The following is a 26,491-nucleotide window of genomic DNA, read 5'->3' as shown; positions in this document are numbered from 1 at the left end:
ATTGAAAGCTACAAAGTCTAATTGAAGGATCGTAGTAATATAAACTAAAATATGGCAGCTTTATGATATACACCTAATTCTGTTTTTACACGGTCTTTCTTTACACGATTTTGATATAACACGGTTTGAAAATTAAAAATTTCATATATATTTCTATTTTTGCATACAGGTATATTATTTTTTGATCATATTCTTTTTTACAAGGTTGTTTCTGGAATCAATTTACCGTGTAAAAACAGAATTAGGTGTAGTTCATCAATTAAATAAAAGCTTTTGACTATGAAGCTGAAGCGGCACTATAAGAAACAAATCTGCTTCCGAAATAACCAGAAAAGTTATGTATTGGTAAAACGATTGATTTCTGCACAGATCGTTCCAGAGCAGTTATATGTAATATTGCGTCGATTTTAATGAATCCCTGAAAATCCTGGGGCACTCATACATACCAGATTTGCATTTCACAAAAGAGCTTATTCTTTTAACAATACTATTTGCATCGATCGTTCCTATGGCTTTAAATTATTTTGTAATACACTTGCTCTGTCTCTCAGATAGAAAAATGTGAAGTCCATAGCTGTTATGGTCCAAAAGTTCTCGGTGCTAGGTTTATATAATGTTCATAGATATCAAATATGTGGATAGCTTGGGTTGAAGACTATTTATAAAAAGTATTTAATAGCATTTAGTGAACGTTAGATTGCTAGATATTCACTGAGGTCACATTTTCTTTGAAGAAAAACTGAAACTGAACAAAGTTTACGATAAATCTAGTTGTACGATATTTTGAACAGGCTTTAGTCTCGTTTAAATTCATTCACCTATTTAATTATTTTTTCCCTATTTCTAGCTTTGTGGAGGATTTGTAGCTATATTTAATAATTAATACGAAATAAGACTTGCATTCACAACCATAACCACAACTGTACGTTTTCTTCGAATTATATTTGCATTCCGAACGTTTTTCTGGGAACTCAAGTACCTTCACCTTGTTTTTATTGGTTTTTAAGTGGGCAAGAAATCAATGAATGGCCCACAACTTGACTCAAAATAAAAATAGCATACAAGTCGATTGGAATGATCTGTTCAGATCACAGATATATTTATGTGTCCCTTCACTACGAGTACGTTTTAGGCCTCGATTTCCGCGACTGATCTGCACGAGCGAGCTCTTACCACTGCTTTTCGATCGACGCAATCTAATGAATGGCTTCGCTGTATTCTGGGTTCTGTATTCGATATTTCCCGTCGCGTATTTATTTATTTTTGATTACTATTGTCATAAAGATAAACACCCGTGAAGGCGCAAATGTTGGCAAATACATATACTTGTATGTATGTATGTATGTATGCAGATATGGATGTTTGCACTTGTGTGGAATGCGAGCGCAACGTTAACTAAACAGTTGATGGCCCAAAGGCGACTAAGCGCAACTATGGCACAGGGGAGCATTGGAAGCGGTCGTTTAGATAAAGCGACTATACGACGAAAATTGAACAAAAGGGATGGACTGATAGCAATGCGGGTGTGTTAACAGCGCCTAGATGTATGCAACGCACTGTTGAACTAAAGAAGCCTAGAAATGTGTGGTCTGTGACTTTTGGCTTCTTAAATAGGCGCTAAGATACTAAGCATGCATGAGGGAACTTAAAATGTAAATACAAAACGGAATTCACAATACATAAACGCAAGTAGATAGACAAATATGTACTACAGAACAGAACAGAAAATGGAGAGAGTGAGAGACAACCGCTTACCTCGGAAATTGTAAACTTGCAATAATTTTTGCTGGCAGTAAGCATGTAAGCTATGTAACTGCATTAAATTTAAATGGTATGGTTTAATATTTGTACATTTTAGCCAGCATTATATAGTAAAGTGCACAGCGAGCGCGCAAGGCATGTAAAGAGATATGCACACGATTTTATGATCATGGGTTTTAGATATTGGTATAAACAGAGATACAAGAGAACACAATTTACGCTTACGATTAAATGTTAGTGTCTTAATAGTTGAAGTCTGGTTTCACTTACTTACGCTAAAGATATGGGCAGCAAAATTGTTGTAGCACATACATACATAGATCAGAAACAATAAGAGTAGAGTATAGAACAGACACCAACGACGCGTCGCGACGACGGGCAGCAGCACAGCAATGTTAAATAGAAATGTAAACTTAACAGCGACAGTTGTTTGCAGCGCACACTGCATGGCGTACCGGTAGCTCAAGCAGTCGCCCGCCAAGCAGTGCTTAATTCAAACATTTGAAATGGATTTGTTGTGCGAGTACTCGTATGGTTTTTCTTTTTTCTCTTTTCGATGATAAAATGAACTTTTTCTTTGATTTTCTTTTCTGTTGCCAATGGAACATGTTCGTTTTATGTATAGACAAAACACAGCACAACAATATTTATTCCTTTTTCCTTTCGGTTTTTTATTATTTGGTATGCTTTTTGAGGTGTAATTGTGTAGTAAAATTCTTTGTTCGTTCTTTTTTTACTCATTTATAAAAATAAACATAAGCATATTTTTGACATTTTTTACATAAATAAATTGTTCGATTTTATACATAAAAAGTTGGGTTTTAGTAATTGTTGAACAAAAAAAAAAATAAAATCATACGAAAACTGTAGCTTACGTAGCTTGAGCCCACAACAAAATGTAAAACGAAATAATAGAAAACGCTTTTAAATGATAACGAAATCATTTTAAAATTAAATTCGAAGTTTTTAAGCCTGCTGCACCTTGTATTTGTAATTCTTTTTTTTAAAGTATCATTCTCGGAAGTACTATAGTACTATGAGAAACTGAGTTGAGTTGAGTTCATTTATTCGAGTTTAAGACTTTCGAGGTTCTTGTCATGCTTCTTTATTTCTTTCTTTTTCAAAATATCAAAACTGTAACTCTCCAAAATCCACCATTTTTCGAATCCACTTTCATTGCGAATTATTTAGTAAAGCAGTTCGTCCAATCAATTATAGTATGCATATCTGATTGGGATCTTTTAGATCCTGAGTTCGCCATTGATGTTCCATTTACTTGGTGCCTGCACCATGCATGCCAACACCACGATCACCTCCTCCCACCTCCAGTTTATTGATCTCATCATCGAGCATATCGTTAATCTCTTGCGTCAATTCCGTCTCCGTGGCATTCTCCTCTACTATCTCATCCGTTGTTATGGTCTTTCGTATTTCAATGTTTACGGGTGCGGGTGTTTTGGGTAACGGAGGTGGTTCTTCGCTGGGTACATAGAATTTGGAATTATCCACCTTGACAAACTCGTCCGGATTGACGACATCGACGCCGCTACGTGTGCTCGTTAGGACCACAGTGGGCGCAATAGTTTCGTTCAGTGTAGTGGTTGCATTGGGCTCTTCATGATGTCCGAAATTGCGGCGCAAGAAATCGAATATATTTTTCGTCTTCTTCTCCTTCGTTGGAGGAGTTGGACTTTGTGTTTCCGCCGGTTTCGGTGAGCTGGGCGGAGTGGTGGTGGTCACCTTGATTTGCGTCTCCACCACGTGCGTGCGCGCAATCAGTAGATTGTCATCTTTGGGCGTTGGCGGAGCTTCTTTCTCAGCTGGCGCATAGCCGACACGTTGAATGGAGTCTGTGCCAGAGGACGAGATACAACAGGGTTTGGGTATTGGTATTTTTGATTTTCGCGCCAGTAGCGGCGTCGAGGTCTTCGGAGTATCCGGAAGCGATGCATTCATCATTTGACTGCTGGCCAAACGTTCCTCAGCAATGATTTGCTCGCACGTATCGATCAACGCCTTCGAATGCGCAGCGCGTGCCACCATGATGGGAGAGCTGGGGGTCTTATTCTTAGAGGGGGCAGCAGCTCCCAGATTATCGCAACGTTTCACATCGGCTTCGCTTATGTCCTGAAAGCCTGTAGCTGGTGCTGGCATTTTGTGCACATCGATGGATTCACATAGAGGCTCCTCAACCGTGCGTTGACGCTGAGGTAGACACGACGGCCGCTTGGCCGTTGCACACGTTGCCAGACTATCAAGAAATCCGGTGCAGAGCGCAATATCTGCTTCGGAGGGTACGATTTCTGGTTCCACCTGCTTGGGCGCCGCCTCATATCCGTCGCAGCGTCGTACCTCAGCCATTGAGACATCCTGAAAGCCCGTACAGGGCAGCGGTTCCTTATGCACATCGACTTTATCACAGGGCAGCTCCTCGATGGTTTGTTGTCGCATGTAAACGCTGTCCTCAGGGGATATGGCTAGTCCCGTGGGTGCCTGACTGCTGAGAAATTGCTGACAGAGCGCTACCTCGGCTTCCAGAGCACGTGGCGATACGGGAGAACTGGGCGCGGAGGTAGCCAGCTTAAAGAGACTGGACTCGTTTGGGGCGCATGAAGGTAGAGCGGGCATATCAGATCGTCGCGTCACCTGCGGTTTCATTGAATCATTTGGAGCCAAGGGGTCGCTGTTAGGTGCTTTCGTCACTGGTTTGGAGCGGGTTAACGGCTTAGGTGGTACCGCAATAGCATTGCTGGGTGGAGAGTGCACAATCGCCTTCGTTTGGCCAACCACTGGCGCATAGTCCCCAGAGCAGCTCGAAATGATCGAGCTGTGCTGACGCGCTGGCTCCTGATCGCTTCCCCAATGGCGAAGCTCCACATGCACTGCATTATCGGTGACATCTTGTGTTGGCGTTGGCACACTTTGCCGCTTCGCCGGCGTTGGTGATTGCGGCGGTGTTATTTGCGGTATGCGACTGCGTGGCAATGGCTTGGGCAGTGGCTGCGGTGGTGCCTCCGCCTTGACAAAGCAGCTGGAAAGTGCCTTAACCGTATTGGGTTTCGGCAACTCATCGGGATTGACAATGGTAACGGGTGGCGCGCAAACGACAACTTCAGCATTGCCTTCAGTGGTACGCAGTGGTTCATTGACTGTCAACGCTTCGCTGCCTGCCTGCAATGCGGTTGCTGGCTGCTGTAAATTGATCTGCTCTTTGGCTGTGGATAATTGTGTCAATGCGGCATGCTGAGTCCGCTTTGGCGGCAACGTTGGCGTTGGTGGTTTCTCCATCTGTCGCGAATTGAAGATCTCGACACGACCATTGATGCTAAATTGCTGAGCTGCAGCACTGGGCGGTGAACTTTGGGGAGCAGCCACCGACACTGCTTTGGGATTGTAGCGCAGGGCCTTGGGTGACATGGGTGGTTTGCCTATGGGATTGCCCACAGCAATAGCGCGTGGTATTTGTGTAGGTGGTGCAGCATTGGGACCTTGGGGACTGGTTGTGGTGGTGGTGGTGGTGGTGCTGCTGCGCGTAATATGAGGGTGCTGGCCCACAGTGGGAGAATTAGGTGGTGTTGGTTTGCTTGGCTTGGTAAAGTCAAAGATTTGGGTCACCACGGTGCCTGTTGAGGCGGGTGTGCCACTTATAGGTGCTGGAGTGGCACCACTGGGGGGAGCGGGGCTAGTGATAACGGGTGCTGCAATCTCATTTTCAGCCGCCTCGTCCAGTTCAATGTCATTCTGAAATGTCTCCTTGAACATTTTGAGCAAATTACGCGCATGAACCATTTCGTTGGAGGGCTTTCTACGCAAATTACAGTTGGCGTTGGAAGAAGGGGAAGAAGTGGATTGGGAAGGATTGCCCGACACCGAAACTACATCGCCAATGGCGGAAGCTACTACAACATTGCCACTAACTGTAACCGCTTCTTTGGGACTATTTATAGTGGGTTCGATTTGTTCGTTTTGTATAAAATTGTTAGTAGAACTTACACTAAATTCCATATCCCGCGGCTGCGGTTGCGGCTGCTGCTGTTGCGACTGCTGCGGCGCTGGCTGTGATTGCGCTGGCGGTGGCGGCAGTTGGGGCTTGTTGATCGGCGCAGTCGTCAGTGGGGCCGGATTTAGGTCCGTCAGTTCAGCAAACTCCTGCTCAATTTGATTGACCGCATTGGCTGCCTCCTCCAGCTGACGTTCCTCCAGCGCTAGAGCTGCTATGGCCGCATTCAACTGCTGCTCCTGTTCTTTTTGCAGCAGCATATCCTCGTTGTCTGCCTGGATGCCGCTGTCATCGTTAGTTCCACTTGATGCCGGCGGTACCGGAGGCTCCTCCACAATGAGCGCAGGTGGCGGGGGTGCTGGTGCGCTCAGTTTTTGCTGTTGTCGCATGCGCTCTTCCTCGCCACGCATTATCTCCAGCTGACGCGCATCAATGAGCGCCACCAGCGGTGGTTTCTTCTGCTGCTCCTCTTTGGTAACGGCATTTTGTAGACTGGACAAGCGCTGTTTAAGGGGCGGAACGGGAACATCGACACTCTTGCTGGCATTGAACGCATTGCGCTGCTGCTCCAGGCTCTGCATGCGATCGCGTATGCTGGTAAGATCGCCCGAAAGGCGCTTCACCTCCTTCTTGGCAGCGGGCTCTGGCATCGCGACTGCATTGCCATTGGTCAGTGGCACAGCTGGGGCATTGAATCGGTCACGAAGTACCACCTTGGGTGGCAGGCCATTGCTGTTCTTCGGCTCACCCTGTTCGCGTTGCTCAAAAATCTCCTTGCGCTTGGAAATGTCCACCTTGGGCACATCGACTTTTTGCTTCTCAACACCCTCCTGTGTATCACTCGGAGAGGTCACCTCAAAGCCGCTCAAGCGATCCTCAATTTTGCTGCCACGTCGTGTGGGATACGCAATCTCTGAGTGCTCGCCATTGCTATTAGTTGTCTTCATGTTATTGTTCGCAGCTGGCGGCTTATTGACACTGTTGCTAGCGCGTTGGACGCGCTGCTTATAGTCCTGTATGGCGCCCTCGTACGTGTACTCACAGGGATCGGGTGAGCTGGCGGGCGCGGTGCTGGATGAGGTGTCATAGCCCGGTGATGATATGTACTCGCGCATGGCAGCAGCATTGGCCCCCTTGGAGGTGGACGATGTTGTGGGCTTATTGTTGCTATTGATATGATTCTGTTGCTCCTCAATGCTGGCAGCGCCACCATTAGCGCCAATCGCTTTGTCCAGCTCGGCAGCATGGTCGCTCTGTTTTTGAATGGGGCGAGTAAATGGAAGAAAGAAAGAGATTAGGAATTTGAAAAATATATAAAAAATATAAAAATCAAACAGTTTTGAAGATAATATAATATATAATATAATAATATAATATAATAATATATAATATATAATAATAATATTATTTAAGCCTTTTTTTAAAAAAAAAAAAAAAAAAAAGCTAGCTAAAAAGCTAAATTTCTTGGCATTTCTGTGACACAGAAGATCGCTTGTCTTCACAGATTCTCTGATATTTGTGGGTAATTTTTTTATTTAATGAGTTATTTATTATTGTTCTAAAATTTGAATTTATTTTTATGCCCTGTACCCAAAGGGTAAAAGGGTATATTAGTTTTGTGCGAATGTATGTAACACGCAGAAGGTGTCGATATAGCCATGTCCGTCTGTCTGTCTGTCCGTCTGTCTGTATGAACGCAAGGATCACAGAAAGTATAAGAGGTAGAATAACCAAACTTGGTCTCCAGATTCTCCTACGCCCAAGAAAGGGAAAGTTTGTTCATTTTTCCCGTTTAAATTTAAGTTTAATCTCCAATTCCCACATGAAACACATTTATTTTACAAAGCTTTAAGGCTAGGTGTAACCCATTATGGGTAATCATTGAATCGCTCTGCTGTTGTTAAGGCTCGACACTGCTAAACAATCATTGATTAGATCACTTTTTATAGTTTTTGGCTCATCAAAACGTAAAACACTTGTTCAGTTCGATCTTGTAGCCTTGCCAAACATCTGCTCGAATATGTAACGACGGGCACGGACTCGTCTGCTCGATCGCATCATGAACTCGTGCCGTGAACTGACATAAATAAATATTATAAATTTTATGGTTGATTTTGTGTTTGTGACAAGCGCGTCTAATTGCTCAATCACAACAACATGGCGATGTGAAATGCACTCGTTTTTATTTTCTGGTCTGGTTTGTTGGGTTTTATTCCCATTGTGATTGCGCACATTTGATTAATAAACAATTTTCTTTTATTATTATTTTATTATTAACGCTCGTCGTTGCCAACACTTTCGAGCTCAATTGAAAGCGACAGCAGGCAATTTTTTATGGCAGTCATTGGGTTGGTTGTTTTGTAAATTAGATTTAATTGGTAATTTGTAATTGTTTATAAACGTTTTGACAACAATAAAGACGACACCGACAACAACAGCAACAACAATCGCCACAATTGATTATGGCGAAAATAGAGTTGGAAAGAAAAGAAGCAAAATGTGTGGCAAAAACACACACAACAAAAAAGAAAAGCAAATGAAAACATGACAAATGAAAAGCAAAATGAATCAACAACAATGACAATGGCCGCAAAATTTGTGCTAATGATGTCAAATATTTGCTCGCATTTAGGTTCGCGCTTTTTTCGCTATTTATTTCAATTTTTTTATTGTTGTTTATTATTATTTATTGCTTTAGCACTTCCATACTGGGCCCTCAACATGTTCATCTACTCACCATAACGCTGTTGTTGTCGTAATCCTCCGATAGACTGCTCTTGCCGCTGGCACTGCTCGTGCCGATGCCCAAGTCGCTGAAATCATTTGCCTCGTCCTCGTTGTAGACGGCCAGAGAGGCCAGCTTAGCCCGTGCACGAGAGCCTCCCCGTTCGGCTCTATAGGGAGTTGAAATAGAACATTAATCTTCAATACTTCTGTGTCAGTATCACAACTGGATGCCCACCTTTCCTCCATCATTTCGGTAAATGTTTTCGATTTTCGGCGCATGCGATCATGTTCCTCCAGTTCGAGTTTTTTCGTTTCCACCACACGATCAATGATGTGTTCGACACGTTTTCGCCGCGATGATTTCCAATTGTCAAGGTTCTTTTGAATGTAGAAGAGAAGCGAAAGTTAGCATCAAAATAAATAAACCAATGTACTTTTCACTTAATGTGAGTGTTTGTGTGAAAAAGTGAAAAAGATTTCGCTCGCAATTAAAAAGTTGTGCTTGGTTTACGGCTGACCAAGAGACGTGACAAAGGTGAAATGTGTCGCGATTGTTTGTTTTTTTATATACTCGCAAGATTTGGGCCTTCATCGTATTTTCCTCTTATTTACTTGCGGGCATAGTTTTTGCACAGACTATGAACTGAACTGGAGATAAACTTCTCACATTTCCGTCTCAATAGTACATGCATGTACAAAATTATCACAAAAACCAAATCGCATTTCCAAGTCATAAACAAAAATAGGGCCAACATAACTTACAAACTGTTAAAGAAATGATAGGGTTTCTATTTTTCTTGTGCTTGTAATGATTTATAATTGTTTATAAAACTAGTACTACCCTAATCCGTAGAACTTTATAAACTTTATTTTTGTTTGTATTATTCATTCACTTCAGCATCACATAACGTTTCAGCGATATTTAAATTACTTTTTAGCTCGACTTTAATCCCATAAATATTAATATGGTTTCTGTATCTATTCAAATACAAAATGCTTGAAAAGTTGGCCAAACTAACTTTTGCCAGCATGTAAGCCGCTCTATTTGAATTAAGAGCCGCAAACTTTGGCCAAACTTTCAACTGATTGAAAAGTTTTCGCACAAGCACTCGTATGTAGAGTTCACCAAATTTCCAAAAAGACAGAAGCAGACAAAAAATAAAAAATAAAAAGTGCGACACGTTTGTCGTCGACTAAAAGGCCATTAAAACGGCTTCTTTTGGACTTCCTTTCCCATCATTAGGCGCCAGTAAACAGTGCCGTACGCTACGCGCATTTTAATAGATTTCGCATAAAACAATAAAACAAGAGTTATGTCTGAGAAATCGACAAATCCAAAAAGTATGGAGCAGAGTCGCAATGTTGAGATTTGTGTCCAGTATTGCCCCACAGCCATAGCCAATAAATCAAATCCGTCAAAAACATTTGAAATGCAACGCTGCAGCAGAGCAACAGCTGATTAGGTAATGAAGTACAGTCACGTCAAAACGGAGCCCCCCATATGGTGACGCGTTTAGCTCTAAGAGTGTGCCAGCACATTTGCATGTTACGTTAAATTGTGTAAAAGGCAAAAACTGCAAACTATCAAATTGAACTACAAAATGGTAACAGCCACATTGCATAATCCGAATGGGCGACGACGTGCATTGGAAACTGGAGCGCTGGCCAAGTCAACACAACCAACCAACCAACCAGTCAGTCAGTCAGTCAGTCGGAGTCAAAGCCACAACCCAAGCCACAATCTAAGCCCAAGCTCTGTTTATCTTGACTGGCCAATTGTTGTGACTTGAGTGCGCGATAAGTTGAACGTATGCGAAAAAATGTCAACGAGCGATTTAGAAATTTGTCACGATCTCTTAAATACTGGTACACTGCGTTGCTTAAGCTCGTCGTGTGATCTTGCCAACAATGGCTTATGGTAAGATAAAATGCGACATTGCTTTTAACACTTCCGTTGCGTCTGCACCGCATAATCGTCTTGTCAGCGTCTCTTAACTGCCTCTCCAACATACATACACATTACTACACCCAAAGAAAGAGCTGAATATGAAATTAATTCAAGAAGAATCGGGTGTCATATAGACGATCATTCAGAAAACATGTAAGGTCTCTAAAGTCTTGAGAAGTAAGCTCTTCGACTTTTATTCATTAAGATCATCCCTGACCTGGTGTTCTGAATGGTCCAGGCAGAAGACAACTGAATATTATTCTATTATTATTGCAAAAAAAAAAACTCTTTCTAAGAAAGATAATCTTGGTATCTTGGATATACAAGAGAGATATGCATTTTAGCCTAACTAGCAAAGCGCTCAACTATTATAGCACCAAGATACTCCAATTCCAGCGACTAGAATGTTTCTTCGGTTTAATATATTTATATATATTACTTAACTTTCGTATATATTTTAGATTTAAAACTTATTAATTGGTACACAAATACGTCAAACTTGATTAGCATGTCAGAAAAACAAAAATAAATATTCTTATTATATTGGCTTTTCACTTCCTCTTTTCGCTATTGCTGTACAAATTATTTGAATAATGTCCGATTCTAATAAATTTTAGTTTATATAGCTGGGAATTGGGGTACGAATTAGAATTGTAGGCTAACCATGTGAAATCTTCAATCAAAATAAGTCACGTTAATCAATAAACTCAGCGTTTTGTTTTTAATTATGTACTAATCGGAATTATAATTTTTTTTTGTGTAAGCTGGCAACTCTATCACTGTGTCACACCACTACCTTCATTGCTTACATATCTATGTGGGCTTGTGCTTCTAAAACTGATTTTTATCGATTTTTATAATGTCCAATGATTCAACAAAGAAGTTCGGTTAAATTTTGTGTAAAGAATGTAATTTCAGAAACCGAAACGTTAAGATTGCTGCAGAAGGCTTTCGGAAATGTCGAAAACATATCTTTAAACCATAAACTGTTTACAGACGGTCGTAATAGTGATCAGAATGAAACACATCCAACACGATTAAGAGCATCAAGTGATGAACAGCACATAAAGCAACTTAAAAAGTTGGTGTTCAAAAATCGTCGATAGAAAATTAGGGACATTTCTGCTGCTGTTGGTATTTCGAATGGATCAATCAATAAAACTTTCTTTGGCAGCATCGGTTTACACGTTTCAATACATGTTAGGATATTCAAGTCTAATAGAAAAATATACTGAACGAAATTCCAGAATATAATTTTTGAGTTCTTATAGGATTGGAAAAAGCGTTGGTACATGTCAATGTGATGTTGATGAATAAATAAAGATTTTGCAAATTATATAGTACATAGTTGTATAGCCAATGGATGGATTGGAAGCTTCTTTTTGAGTTTAATTTTAGCATTAAACTTGCTAGACAACTGTCAACCTCTTTCGCATCTTTATAATTTTTAAAGGCACTTTAAATTTAAAAACAACATTTTAATAAGATATTATTCTGTCATGGTTTAATTTAAAAGACTTAAGAATTGTTCAACTCAGGAAGGATTTTAAAAAATTTATACAAATAAAAATAAAATATGTATACGAGTGTAATATGAAATATTTTGAAATATAATAAATTTGACGAGATATTTATTTGATGGATTGCGTATTATTACCAAAACGATAAAACAAAGCCTTGAAGTTTTTTTCTCGGTGTATACTTACATTCTGCCACTCCTCGGGCTCTTCTTTCTTCACCTCCTTCAACTTCTTGACCTCTTCGGCCTTTTTGAGTTGCTGCTGTGCTGTCTGATATAAATTGCACGGCTTGATCTGAACAAACTGCATGGGGTTGTAAGAGGGTGGCGGCGGTGTTGGTCGCGTAACTCTGGCCTTGGTCACATACGATGTGGGATCGGGCGATGTTATAGTCTGCAATTAACGCAAAATGCAATAAAGTAATTATAATAAATTGTTTCAATTGCATTGAATTGAGCATCGGGTTTAATATGCAAATTGGCCAGCCAATGGAGTCAGCGCCAACAACAACAACAACAACGATCGCTCGGCGCCTGTCAGATGTGTCTGTCAAGTCAGTCAGCTTGGTGTGGGCAGCGTCGCCAGCTTGAGTTGCTTTAAAGCCTATTAAGTGTTTACTTACTTGTATGCCTGAAAATCGAAGCTGGCGATTGCCTTGAACCGACTCAATAGTATTACAATATGAGTGTTTGCATTCGATCGGCAAGCGCCGAGGTAGACTTATACGGAAATTATGAATTCATGTGCAAAAATAAAGTTGATGTTATGTAAACAAGCTAAGCCTTGACATTGTCAAGTCCTTATTCGACTTATAGAGAGAGAAACATTGTAAAAAATATGTGAGGGCGGATTAATTTATAGAAAATACAGGGACGACTTAGTTATTTATTTTCCTTTGTTTAATTGAATTGCAAAGGCTACATACACTACACCAAGTTTAGCCAAGGACGAAAAGATTTCAATGCGCTTAAGAGAGAAAAAAGTTCTTATGGCTGAGTGTTTGCTAAAAACTCAAACTTTGTCTCCAAGTGAAGAGGAAATTAAATGAATACAAAGAAAAGTTATACTTAATTATTGAATTACAATTAAAATGTCTCATACTTATAAATGCACGCACAGATAATTTGCACACTGACTCCAAGTTTTAGAGGCAGGTCGTTAGGTTAATCATTTTTCAGTCCAAAAACAAAATGAATAGACATTGAATAGATAGTGGTAGAACTTTTGACAATAGGTGTTGTAAGTCCACGAAAAACATTTGCCACAATCTGAACTCCGTGAAATTAGAATTTTCAAGATCAAAGATTCGAAGACTGGAACGATGATGTGCAAGAGTTGTTTGGAGATAAAGGTAAGCAAGCAGATCAACCTCAGATGACAGAAGCTCTGAAGGAACAGCCTGAAGAATAGAACCTATAAATGGTTTAACTATAGGGATGAAGCTTTAAAAGTTTGGTGAAATCTTGAAACGTATATCCATATTTTGGATTAAGCTAGGATTCGATTTGAGGATTTCTACGAACGCAGCTCCAGTCTTAAGCGAGGACTAGGTACACATTATTTGTAGAAAGCTGAAAAGTCCGTTAAACGAAACAAATTCGAACAATTCTAATCGTTTTATTCGTATGTTTAATTAAGGGCTAACAACAGCTACATTTTCGAAAAAGCTGAAATGTTGACTTCCAAATCCGTTGAATTAAACGAAACAAATTCTATCTAATAGTTTTAGTTAGAAATGAGTATTTTTAATTAAAGGCTAACAACAGCTGCCAGCTCTGATTCCAATCCATTAACATAACGTCTATATGTATGTATATTACTTGTATATATGTATGCCTGAGTAAAGGTTCATAATGATCCGTAAAGTTTCTGGAAATAATTAGCCATTGCTACTGCATTAAACCGAACCGTAACGTAAGCTGCAGACACGAAAATTATTCAGAAGTCAATAGCATCGTAGAATTGAAGCCCACAACAAATGGTTTTAACAATTTTCCATGGAAACAATCGTCGCGGTCGCTTCAAGAGCGTGCTCTATGGCCAGTTTCGGTTTCGGTTTCAGTTTGTGCCTTTGGCCGTCAAGTAAGGCCGAGAGCTGCCCGTCTTGTGATGGCCCGCAGCCACGTTCAATGGGCAATACGTACTGCCATAGTTATTGGGCCCTTTTGTTGACGGAAGCGGCCGAGAGGTGTTTCGTCCACGCTTCACTTAGCGTAGCGTTGATTTTGCAAGGGACCAGGCCCCAGTGGGTGGCAGCTGTGGCTCTTCAGATATGCCTAAGAAAGGCAATGGAAACCTCTTAGGTGTTGCCGGCGGGTTTGCTCGAAAGCAAAAGCAAATGCGCTTTTATTTCGTGTCGTTTTATGCTTCTGCTCTTCGACAATTGCATATTGAAACGCTTGACTGACTGACTGAGTGAGTGAGTGAGTGAGTGACTAACTAGGCAACTGAGCGAATGAACGTACGTATGTATGAGTGGACGAGTGTTTGAAAAAGTTTCATAAATGTCGATGGCGTTGTCGTTGATTGGCGCAATGTGTGTTTCTGCTCATGCACTATGCGAGTAAGCCTGCAACATGTTTTATAGCCATTGACGTCTTGTAGTCATTGCACCACCATTCACATTTGTCTTGTGTGCGGCAACAAAAACAACAGTTAACCCTAGGGCTGACAAGAGCTTGTTTTTCGGAATTCTGTGTACTGCTCTACAACTATTTTACAACTTTGCTTGTAAAATATAATAGTTTGAAAATTAAATACATGATAACCCAAATTTCAACTCGGACTCGTCCAATTTGACATTTTTGAAAAATATATTTCTTAATTTTATCTCAAATTGTATTAATACTATAAGACTAATTACTAATTCTGCTACTTTTTTAGAAACCTATCTACCGTGTTAAAACAAAATGAGGTGTATTTTATTTGTACACTCCATTTGTTAAGTAATATTTTGGTTCTTTAGTTTTAAAGCTTCATAGGAAAGTAGTTCCAGCATCTAATTCCAGAAGAGCATCACGCTCCAACAAAAAAAGTCAAATTTATCGGAAACTTATAGTCGCAACCGCGCTGATTTCCTTTCTTTTAATACCTAAAACAACTTCTATGTTGGGTTGATTGGTTAAATGCCTTAACTACATTTATGGTTAGTACTAGTCCCGGTTTTTAGCTTCTGCTTAAATTATTTATCGTTATTTGGTTTCTAACGCATAATTACTTGTTAATCAAGCAACATTATTGTCAAACGACTAAGGCTCTCTATAGATTGCACTCCGTTGTATAAACCGAGAGAATGTTCGTTGTCAAGGCATTTGAAAACTGAACCACGGTTAATATTTATATAACACAAAATCATATCGGATTGCATTTTTTCTATCGAAAATAAGCTGTTCTGTAATTCAGAACTTTCGTCGAGAAATGGCGACTCATTAATGCAGGTATCACTATGGCAGAAAAAGCTCAACTCTGTACTGCAATATGCGAATACATTTCATCTATTGTTATCTGTTTTTTATATTACATATATATAGTATTTAATTGATTCAATATGAAAAAAAATTAATTAAGAGAGTTTAAAAAGTGTATACTGGTGTGGCAAACAATCCTTGAATGTAAGCAAAAGCAAGTATACGAGTCTAGTGTAGTCTAGGCTTATTATCCAATAATCGAATTTATTCGACCATTACATATATACGAGGTCTGTTGAAAAGGAAATGTGAATTTTCCGTGCAATTTTCTCGAATGTTTTGGGCATGAAACGTGTGGCAGCGAAGTTTGTTCCGAAATTTCTAAATTTTGATGTTGTTCGTGATTATTTGGCCAAAAACAACACCGTTATCATGCCTCAACCACCGTATTCATCAGATTTAGCTTTCGGCGACTTATTCCTATTCCCAACACTGAAAAGACCCATGAAAGGAAAGCCTCTTGTCACAATTGATGAAAAGCGCATTTTAGAAGTTCTTCTAGGATTGGAAGAAGCGCTTGTATAAGTGCATTATATCTGAGAGGGATTACTTGAAAGGGGACAAAATGCACTTTAATGAATAAATAAATACTTTTCGGAAAAAAAAAAGCAAAATTCATCTCTTCTTTTGAACAGACCTCGTATGTAGATAAAGCATAATCTGTATTATCTTATCGATGCCACTTTAGAAACTTCTATAGGCAATGAAAGCCATTCGTCGTTGAATCGACGAACTAACTATTGGATTGAACCTAATATTCAAAATGTAGTCTCCCAGTTGTCGCAGATGGGTTAACACGTGAGGTTTATTGACTTTTTACATGATTTTCTTGTGCGTTATGGCTGCCGTTTATTTGCCGCTGTTGCCGCTGTTGTTGCTGCATTTGTTTGGGCTTATGTCTGCGCACTCATTAGGGGTATTAGGCTATCCTTGACTGGGCCAATTGCTTGGAAGTTTGGCTTTAAGGTTCGTTTGCTTACCGATTTCTTGCCACAACCATTTGTGTCACCGGCAGCGCCATTTGTGGATGTTCCCGATGTAGACATCAAATCTTCGTTGCTATCCAGCATGACATCCTGCTCTGGGCACTCCATGCTGGGTATGTGATGTGATTGAAGTGTGTGAGTGTAATTGTGTGTGGGTTGTAGTTGTATCGCTACTGTAGTCTGTTGGCTTGGAACGTTGGCGCTCTTCTCACTGCTCACTGCTCACGGCTCACGGCTCACGTCTCACATGCTGCAGGCATATCAAATGCACTGCAAAAAGGTCAACAACCAACTCCTACGCTCGGCTGCTCTTCTTCGATGTGGTCAATACGTTGCTGCGTTGTTATTATTGTTGCTATCGTCGTCGTCGTCGTAGTCCCCGTTACTGCCTTCAACATATCAATAAAATATTTGAAGTCTAATGCGCTGCCCACGCACGCGCCACCATCAAATGTCGCAATATGGTAGTTGAAGGTGTCAAATTTCATTAGCCTGCAACAGATACAAGATACAAATGAAACGCATATTAATTTCATGCCAAAGACAAAGTGCATATATTTTAAAAGCCATTTGCATAAAATACCAAACCCGATCGACCCGACTACGTGGGCTCGTCTCCATTCAAGAGGAAGAGAGAGCGAGCGACGAGGTGTTACAGCTGCAGACCCATTTGCGACGCGCTAATTTGACAGCTATGTGTTGGCAATTAGACAGATAGAGACACGTTAATAGAGCGAGGAGCAGAGTGGAAGCAAAAGTGCATGGCAGCTACAGGCTAGTAGCTCTATAACGAACTGTTATGAAACTTTTTTCTAACCCGTACACCATCTTATTCATAGCGGTGGCAATAATTCGGGGAAATTGAAAAATCATTTCTACTAATAGTAGAAATCAAACAATTTCTGAAATATTTGTCTAGTATAAAAATAGCCATTTTAATACATATGGGTAGGTACGAACTCCTACTCCTACACCTAGACCAAGACTTAACGCCATTTACTCCACCCAACCAATAGGGGCTTGTAATACATATTTAGTACATCTATTTATTTTATAGTTTATTGCGTGGAAAAGAAGTATTTGAACAGGCCCATTTTTAATTCCAAATTAGTTGAATTACATAACATTTAAAATTTCTACCTGCATTTATTTATTTGTTGGTGGAGTCAGGGCATGATCTAAATCTAAAAAGAATTTTAATCATATAGATTTTCAAGCTCCCTGCGTAGTATTCCTTGTAACCGTCGTCAACTGTTATTTGCTTAACTGCGGTCAGTTAGTGTGGAATGCTGAGCTACTTAAAGCTGCAAGACAGATATCCGTCAAGGATGCGAAGAGCAGAGCTTTCGAGCATTTCCTAGATAAGCAGCTGAACAATGCTTAAAAGTACAACTGAAAAGTTCAATTAACATTCATCAAAGTGCATACATAAGATGCTTCGTCTAATTGTGCAACTGCCTGCTTGGCAGACTGTCTGGCTGACTGAGTGGCCCCCACACTGGTATGCGGGTCAAGCTTGTGAATTTCACAGTCATCATCATCATCATCATGATCGCCATCATCATCCACATTATCCACATCATTGTCGGTCCATCATAGTCAGCCAGAGCCAGAGCCACAGCCACACAGTCTGTCGCCGGCCTCGGACAAATGTGCCTACAACTGCTTGACTTGATTGTCTTTGTCTTTTGTCTCCATATGCCGCCTTGAGTTCCCCCCTCGCCCCCTACCCCCCTCCACTCAACAAGCTACTCCCACTTGCTGTTTGTTCTACACATGAGTGCTGGCCCAGTATTTTTTGATCGTTTTGTTACGCTTTTTTCCCCCCAACTACTAATTAATAATTATTAAGTAGTATTTTCTCAATTTCCCTCCGTGCCAACACATTGTCTTGTAATCGAGCTCGTTTATTAATTTTATATCTAACGCTCGACTTTATTTCTTTTCTCAATTTCAATTTAATTGTAGAAAGTTGCCGCTTCAAACTTGACAAGTCATTGCACCGAGTTGAAAGGTTAGAAAGGGCGTCGTTCAAGCACTCATGACAACTGTCATGAAAGAAAACAGACGATAAGTGGGCTGCGAGTGGAAGTGGAGCGAAAGACTGTTCATATAAATAATTGGGTTGGCAAATGCTAAACAATTGATATTAAGGACTACAATTTTTATATATAACTGATGCCTAACTACTATGGAGACACTGCTAATTCATCCAACTAGTCAATGAGCATCGAAGCTAATTCAAATATTAGGATTTTGTGTGAGAGTTGTTCTTTCTGAAAATCGATTAGATAAAATTTAAAAGGGTATTTTAGGAAGCAGAAGAAGCGTTACTGCAACTTTTGTGCCAATCCACCAATTGGTAATCACATGCACAACAAACGCCCATTATGATGACTTTGAACTTGACTTTAAATACCATATTTATTAAACGAGTTTGAAGCCCACCAATGAGCTCCCCTAGAGCACCTTACTACATTGCAAAATGGGTCTACGAAGTCTAGCTCTTATTAAGGAATCCATTTTACTTGTAATTTAAATAATCATCCATAGCCATCTAAAAGGACATTTTTCGTTATTCTTCAAGCTCTAAGTATCCATTTCTGATTTGTTATTTTGAAGGATATTTAAAGAGATAATGCAAACAAGTCTTTCTGGTCAGTATTAAGCAATTTACACAGCATCTCTGTTTTGACCATCTTCCCCATAACATCTTTCACCAGCAACTAACCAAATGTGCATCACGTTGAGTGAAAGATATGCTAAATCTGATCAACTTATTACCAACACTTTCAACAGTTGCGGATAAGTGGACAGTTGAGCATACTTGTATATAGTATGTGAGATATCTGTGATATAGTCAAGTGTCAACGACGACGCTGGGGTTGAATCAACATGCGCAACAACCGATAAAGACAGCTGTTGTGCATTTGTTGGCAAAATGCTAATTTGCATATAAAAATGCAGCAACAACAAAAACAACTGATACAAAGATAACTGCAACTAAAAGCTGCCAGCCAACAAGCAGCAACTACTAGCAGCCAACAGTCAACAACAATTAAAGCAAAACTTTCAAATTGTAATAATTAACCGAGGAACGCATGGTTGGTGGTGAGGGGTGAGGGGAGAGGGGGAGGCGATAAATTGTGCAGTGGAAGGCAGTTGTTTGCTGCCCGCCAGAGTCGTCGAGTGCCTAACGACCGACTGAAACTAACAATAGATAACTATAATGACCCAAACAACAGTAACAACAACAACAACAACGACGACGACGACAGCAATTTAAATTTAGCAGAAAATCAAGTTAAGTTAAGGCTTTACATAAGTCGGACATGGCACAGACACGACAGCCACTTTCCAATGCGACGCATTGGTAATATGTAATAATTAGTACAAATACTGCACACACGGCAAAATGTTAATTAGATAAAATGGCAACTATACTTAATGGGGAGGCGAGAAAATTAAGAAAAGAAAGGAAAAGATCAACGCGAAACTTTAAGTTGAAGCTAAAACGTTGATGGCGCCAATGGAAAAACAAATGCCAAATGGCGGCAACATAAGTCAAGACAAGTCTTTGGATAATATCTTAGGAGTTAGTACAAATGCTATCAAGATGTGCGTCGTCAGCCAAGCAGTAAGGCGCTTTTGAATTAATTGATAAAATGGCGCAACAAGCGTTGCGTTTCTATTCTACTTGTATGTGCCTGCCGCCTATATGCCGTACGTACACGTATAAATGCCGACAATTGTCCGCCTTATTTTAGCTAATTAGCAGCAGCGGCTAGCAAGGAGAGGGAGACACCAGTTGAAACGATTAAGGCGGCCTGCAGAAAGATCAAAGAAGGAGCAGAGCGGCAAGCCTCACACAATGGCCAGGCTTTGAAAGGCTAAGAGATTGTACGAGTAAGTGCACCGATCATGCAATGAATTAATACCGGATTCAGATTTACAAACACAAACACACAGCTGTGATCGAATTGCTCCATCCAAAACATGTAAATACTACTACTAGTATTTATGGGCATTTTTTGGCCAACACAAATTTTAAGGTCAACAAAAAATGATTTATACAAATGCCATAATTGGATTTTAAGGCAGTACAGTCATCGCTCAAGCTCGGTTTTATTTATTACCAATATAAAACAAAAACTAAGATCAAAGCAGAGCTGTTGATTTATTTACCTTTTAATTAAGTCGACAAATGTTGCCTTCGAATATCTGCCAGATACAATGTAGCTAGCAAACAAACAAATAATATTCAAATATGCTCTATTATAAATATTTATTAGTTTCCTAACTGCTTCGACATTCACAGATCAGTTCAACTTTAGAGCTTGTGGGCTTCCTTTAATGGATTCAAAGCTTTCATTGTTAAAACATAGCACCGCGTTTTTCCGATAACATCTAATCTATGTTGCTAATAAGTATTACTTTAAATTAATATTCGTTGAAATGAATAGTCATTTTTTATGACTAAAGCGTAACTGCAACGAACAGTGTCTATGTCCGTGACTTTTTTTACCAAACCCGCGCTACCTTATCATATATAATATCATTAGCTGCTACCAAGTCGAAAACGCAACCGTTGCAGTTCAAATATCTGTACAACTAATGCCAAAATAAACAAAAACTCTATTTTACTGAAAGCCTGAGGCGCCCCGTTTACTGGCAAACAAACAACAACTCGACGTTCTTTCAAAGGCAAAACGCCTAATTAAATATTTATCAATGATTTCGATCTAAAAGGCAACAAACGTATTAAGTTATCAGGCCAGTGAGATCTAAAGTAGCATTATACATATAGTTAGATTATGGGCATTATTTTCTCGCTGGCGGCAGCAGGAGTGTGAGAACAATGGCAATGCTTGTTTGGCAAGCGCCTCTTAGAAAACTACTTACGAAAAAATACAAAGTAATACAACAATAATAATAATAATAATAATAATAATAATACATAGGCAGCCTTTGTGGCGCGGATAGATAAGCTATAAAGTAAACCTAATGGTCGCAGCACTCGACTCCAATCCGGCATTGTTTCTCTTCCACGCCACTTTTTCTGTCACGCTAAGTGGGCGTCCGAGTTTTTGGCTTGACAAGTGCAAATGGGCCTAAGTCGAAGACAAATTAACATGCAGTCGCGACACTTTGAGGCTGTTTACTTCAGATTCGGGAATAGTTCGAAAACAAAAAGAAGGAAAGATGGAAGAATAACAAAAGTGGGGCACACATTGAAGTCGCGGGTGCGACAACTGAAGAGTTTGTCAAGACCCTGCGACTGAGTCTACAAACCGTTACGCTGACTCAAGCGTATTAAATGTTTGACGTGACTTTAAATTAAAATTGTATTAAAAAAAAACCAAGTGAGCCGAGCATAATGATGATGGTAGGAGGGCGTCGTCGCGCGGTGCATTTGCCCAGCGGCTGGTCAAACCAAAAGTGTGAAAAAGAAAAATCACAGTGAAAGAGCCGAACCAGTGGGTTAATGGTTGACGGTTGCCGCTTGATAGTTGATGCTTGATGGCGACTGGGTGGCAGTTAGCGGCTAGCGGCTGGTGTCACGCTCTTGCCCACCGTTAGCCACGGCCACTGACACTAATGACATTCAAATTGTTGCGCCAAAAGAAGCCATAAAAATCAAAGCGCAACGGGCCGAGCCCCAAGTTCCAAGTTCCAAGTCTCCAGACCCAGACCCAGGCCCAAACCCAGCAACGTCAACAACTAAAGAAAGTGTTGAGACTGAGACTGAGGCAAAGGCGAGGCATCGTGCAATTGAAAGTGTCGCCATTGCCCCAAACCCCCAAGCCCACTCCACCCAAAAACTAAAAAAAAACTCAACAGCACAGTGGACATGCACACACTTGTCTTGCTGCTGTTGCTGTTGTTGTTGTGATATGTTTGTGCAGCGACAGTTCGTCAATCTGATGGACGGACGCTCGTGGGCTGTCTCTGCTCATGTAAAACTCATAAAGTAATCGACAATGCAATGTGCGCTTGAATTTTGTAATTCAGTTGCACACGAAATCTTTATCCATGTCTATACACGAGTGTGTGTGTCTGCACGTCTGGGTTTTAAGCAGCATTTTCACTTGTTTGCATTAATTTTGATGACTTTGTGAGTTGTGTCACAGTGAAGTGGTTAAGGCGCATTCAGGTTTATAGTCTTTGGATTTGTTTTCATTATTTCTGAAGGAGAAAGTGAAGCCTAATGCCTTGTTTAGAAATAAACAAGTTTGGATTGTTCTGATTGATTGAGTTGTTTTGCTTTTCGATCAACTCATTTAGTTTATTAATTTTAATAGCAAATATTTATGTTTCAATCCTGAAAGAAATTTCATTTCATAGAAAAATGTATCAATATTTTCATTTAATTAAGGCGCTAATATCAATGGTGTGAAAACAAAACGATTTCAAATAGCAGGATGAGTTGATAAAACCGTTCAGTGTTTGTAACAAAGATGTCCGCCTGTCTGAATGAATGCAGGAATAAGGGTGACCAAACTTGATATGCAGGTTCACCTTGTCAAAAAAAGGCAAAGTTTAAGTTTTCCAAATTTAAAATTCCAAATTAACAGACAGAAAGAAAGCCTATGATATGCCGGCAGCTTCTGTTGCTGTAATATTTTTAATAATTTTTAATTAACAAATAAAATGTTGAAAGTAAATAAAAGATAATTGTCACTATTGAGATAACTAAGAAGTTATTTAGCCGCACCCGGTTGTGTTGATAAGCTAGAAAAAGTGGATAATAAATGGAGCAGGCAATAGAGTGGCTGTCAACATTGACAGGAAAAAACAAGTAAAAAAGCTAAAGTCGGGTGTCCCGACTTTGAAATACTCTGTACATATGTTTACAATAATTATAGAAAATAAAAAAAAAAAAAAAAATAAAAAAAAAATTGGATCGATTTTACCTCTCTCGGTATTCGAACTCACGTAAAGGGTGTATAATTGCACATTTACATAGCAATTGCATCTTTGTGAGTGTATGTATGCCTATGCGCATCAATTCGTGTCTGTGTAAGCATTTTCGCAGTCAACCAAACAGCAACATCAACAACAGCCGCGGGCAGCGCTTGAGCAGCGCTGCAGCAGCAAATATATTTATGGCTATAACTTCTTGGTAAATCGGTCTATCATAGTGAAATTTGGCATACGGACACATAATTACTAACTGGGGGTATTTGCAAAATTTTAGTTCGAAATTCCAAGAATTACGGGAGTTAGAGAAAATCGCATTTGCGGGGGAGAGGGGGGAGGGAGGGAAATTCCAAAATATACATTTTCTGCGTATTCACACAAGGCATCTTGGACTAAAATTTGGTGTTCCTAGGTCTTCTAGTCTCCGAGATATAGGCGATTATACGAATGGAAAATCGGGAAAACCCCCATAGGGGGGAAGTGGGGGGGAAAATCAAAAAAATAAAACAAACTCGTATAGAATACACACATAACGCATCTTTGTGGAAAATTTGGTGTCTCTATCTCTTATAGTCTCTGAGATCCAGGTGTTCATACGGACGGACAGACGGACAGACGGACAGACGGACAGACAGACAGACAGGGCTAGATCGACTCGTCTTGTCACGCTGATCAATAATATATATACTTTGTGGGGTCTGCCACGCCTCCTTCTGCCTGTTACATTTTTCAGCTCCCGCAAACCTAATATATTCTTGTACATTTCATGTACAGAGTATAATCAGTTAGACCTTCGACTCTATACAAGTATTTTATTTTTATGTTTTCCAATTAAAATTTTCAAAGTCTTCATTTCCTAAACCTTCATCTTAAATCAACGACCGTATTGTGTTTGATCAATTCACTTGTCTGTTCAGACTGCTGCCGAGGGCCCCAACAAGCAACAACAACGACAACAATGGGTCTGTCTGTGTTGCATCACGACAGCGACTGCAGCAGAGACAGCAACTGCAAGCGTCGTCTTCATTCATATTTTCCATATGCCTACCCTTTCCCACTCCCCCCACTCCCCCCACTCACCCCACTCCCCCCAACTCCCCACCAATGGCAAACAGCTGCAAAAAATATTTCAAGTGCATGGCGAACGTGCAAAAACAATGAAAACGCGCAACAACAACCACAACAACAACAAGTTCAAGCACGCAAACTATTTTTGGCTTTGAAAAAGCGCTGCGCCAAACAAAACCAACGAAAACCAACCAAAAATTATTACAAAAAAAATTATAAATAATAATAAAGAAAAAGAAAAAACTCAATTAGAAATGAAAACATTTCAGCATCTCTCGTGAACAATTTAAAATATATATGTATGTATGCATGTATAAATATATTTCGGCCAAATCATTTTGGGGGCTGAATTAATTGAAATATCTGCGGACAGACTTATTTCGGAACAAAAAGAAAGTGTGAAGTGCTGATGATTGGCTGTTTCTGTGATTGTGGTTATGTGTTGCCGTCTTCCTTTCCAATCACAGAGCAAAACAGAGAGAAATAAAAAGAAATAGCATGTTTTCGTAACTAAGTGTATAGTAACTTGGCTTGGTTTCTCATAACATTGTATCGGTGTCTGGCAGTCGACAGGCATCAGCATCATCATCATTATCATTATTATCATTATCGAGCCGAACAACTGCGAACTACTGTTGCTTGTATCGTTTATCGTTTGGCAATTCGACACGCAAAATTTTCAGTTCATTAACATTTCAATTTCGATAAAGTGTAAGAAAACCCAATGCGCACTTTCGCTGCCTGCCTGCCTGTCTGGCTGCCTTGACGTCTGTCTAACGGCTACAACCACTACAACAACAACAAGAAATAACTACAATATACAGATACAAATCAACAGTAGTTTGATATTTTCTTCTCGCTGTTGTGCAGTCGTGATTGTATCGCAGTGGAACTGATTGCCAGATTGTACAGATAGATAGATAGGTATGTGTCTACAATTGCACATATAGATCGCATGCCATGCAATGCCAGTTTGTATGTTAATAATAGTTATTGACTTATCTTGCCACATTCTTTTTTGGCGAGCAGTAATTTGTAACTGTTTGCGACAATCGAATGGCACATGCATGTCAATTTCAATTGTGTCTTGTGGCACACGTTTTTCCTCTTTTGCTTCAGTTTTGATTGCACCGCGCGCCGCGAAATTTGTCGACTTTTTGAAAATTAATGCAAGTCAGGGAGCAACTGTGCGAGGTGTGAGCAAGCGGAAATACTCGTAAATCTATTGCAATAGCAATCTAAGCACTATTCTATCGCATGCACCACTCAAATATTAGATACATGCTTCTTGCCACATCAGCAGCAACGACAGCTGCAAATTGAAAACGCCAGCCAAAATAATGAAGCAATAATCCTAAGAGATAACAAATTAAGCGCAAAATGGGCTTAACATTGAAGCCAAGCACAAAAGCTAGATACAGTAGAGCTTTTCTACGACGAATGCCCAATATTTCAACATTCACTATCTGATCAATAAATATTCTGGCAACAACAGTTAATGTCAACCACCGCAGGTTTACGCTCTTAAGTTGACTAATTTTTCATGTTATACTCGTACTCGTATATCACCATTTCGGTGAGAGTCCGAGAATTAGTTCCGTATTCTTAATGCCTGACCTCTGAGTGTCTGAAGTAGAATGTCGAACGACCAATGATGTATTGGAAAACGGTGCACAGTACTTAGTGTTAGGATAGAGCATTGCCTAAGTAAATGGAATAAATTATTTTCAATTTATATAACATACTTTAATGCCAACAACTCAATTACAATATATTCAAGCAGCGGTAATTGAACTTATTTATTTATTTACTAGACATATAATTACAAACTAAACAAAAGAGAAAGATATTTGAAACAAAAGTTGAAAATTATATGTGTTTATAGTTAATGTATCTTTGGAATTGGGGACAGTATTAATGCAATTTTTTAGCTGGTAAAGGGAGAAAAGAATAATAATAAACTTGTGTCGCCTAGGGATTAGGAAAATCTACATATCAAGTTTGTTTAATGTAAGTACTTTATGAGGTCGGAATGCTGGTCAAGAATATATATACTTTATGAGTTAGTTACATACTGTACCCTTTTTACCCTT

At 39.8% G+C, this 26,491-nt stretch overlaps 1 protein-coding gene across 4 annotated transcripts in view; it reads right to left on the bottom strand.

Moving 5' to 3' along the window:
* Nucleotides 1-26,491, bottom strand: part of LOC115625525 (uncharacterized protein CG43427) — a 91,550-nt gene that overhangs the window by 9,055 nt on the left and 56,004 nt on the right. For 2 of the 4 annotated variants that reach the window (XM_030520589.1, XM_030520590.1), the window contains exons 6-10: nt 16,404-16,901; nt 12,143-12,349; nt 8,724-8,866; nt 8,499-8,655; nt 2,408-7,014 (exon numbers count right to left, since the gene is read on the bottom strand). In XM_030520589.1, the coding sequence (XP_030376449.1) occupies nt 3,034-7,014; nt 8,499-8,655; nt 8,724-8,866; nt 12,143-12,349; nt 16,404-16,517 (4,602 nt within the window). In that variant the 5' untranslated portion in view covers nt 16,518-16,901 and the 3' untranslated portion in view covers nt 2,408-3,033. Of the gene's footprint in view, nt 1-1,755; nt 1,814-2,407; nt 7,015-8,498; nt 8,656-8,723; nt 8,867-12,142; nt 12,350-16,403; nt 16,902-26,491 lie in introns of those variants that run through there. The other 2 variants (XM_030520592.1, XM_030520594.1) reach the window with 2 other exon arrangements.

Source organism: Scaptodrosophila lebanonensis, unplaced genomic scaffold (assembly GCF_003285725.1).
Source record: "Scaptodrosophila lebanonensis strain 11010-0011.00,11010-0021.00 unplaced genomic scaffold, SlebRS2 tig00000072-arrow-pilon, whole genome shotgun sequence".
Taxonomy (NCBI): Eukaryota; Metazoa; Arthropoda; class Insecta; order Diptera; family Drosophilidae; genus Scaptodrosophila; species Scaptodrosophila lebanonensis.
The sequence above is the reverse complement of the archived record's forward strand: the minus strand, read 5'-3'. Positions and strand labels throughout refer to the sequence as shown.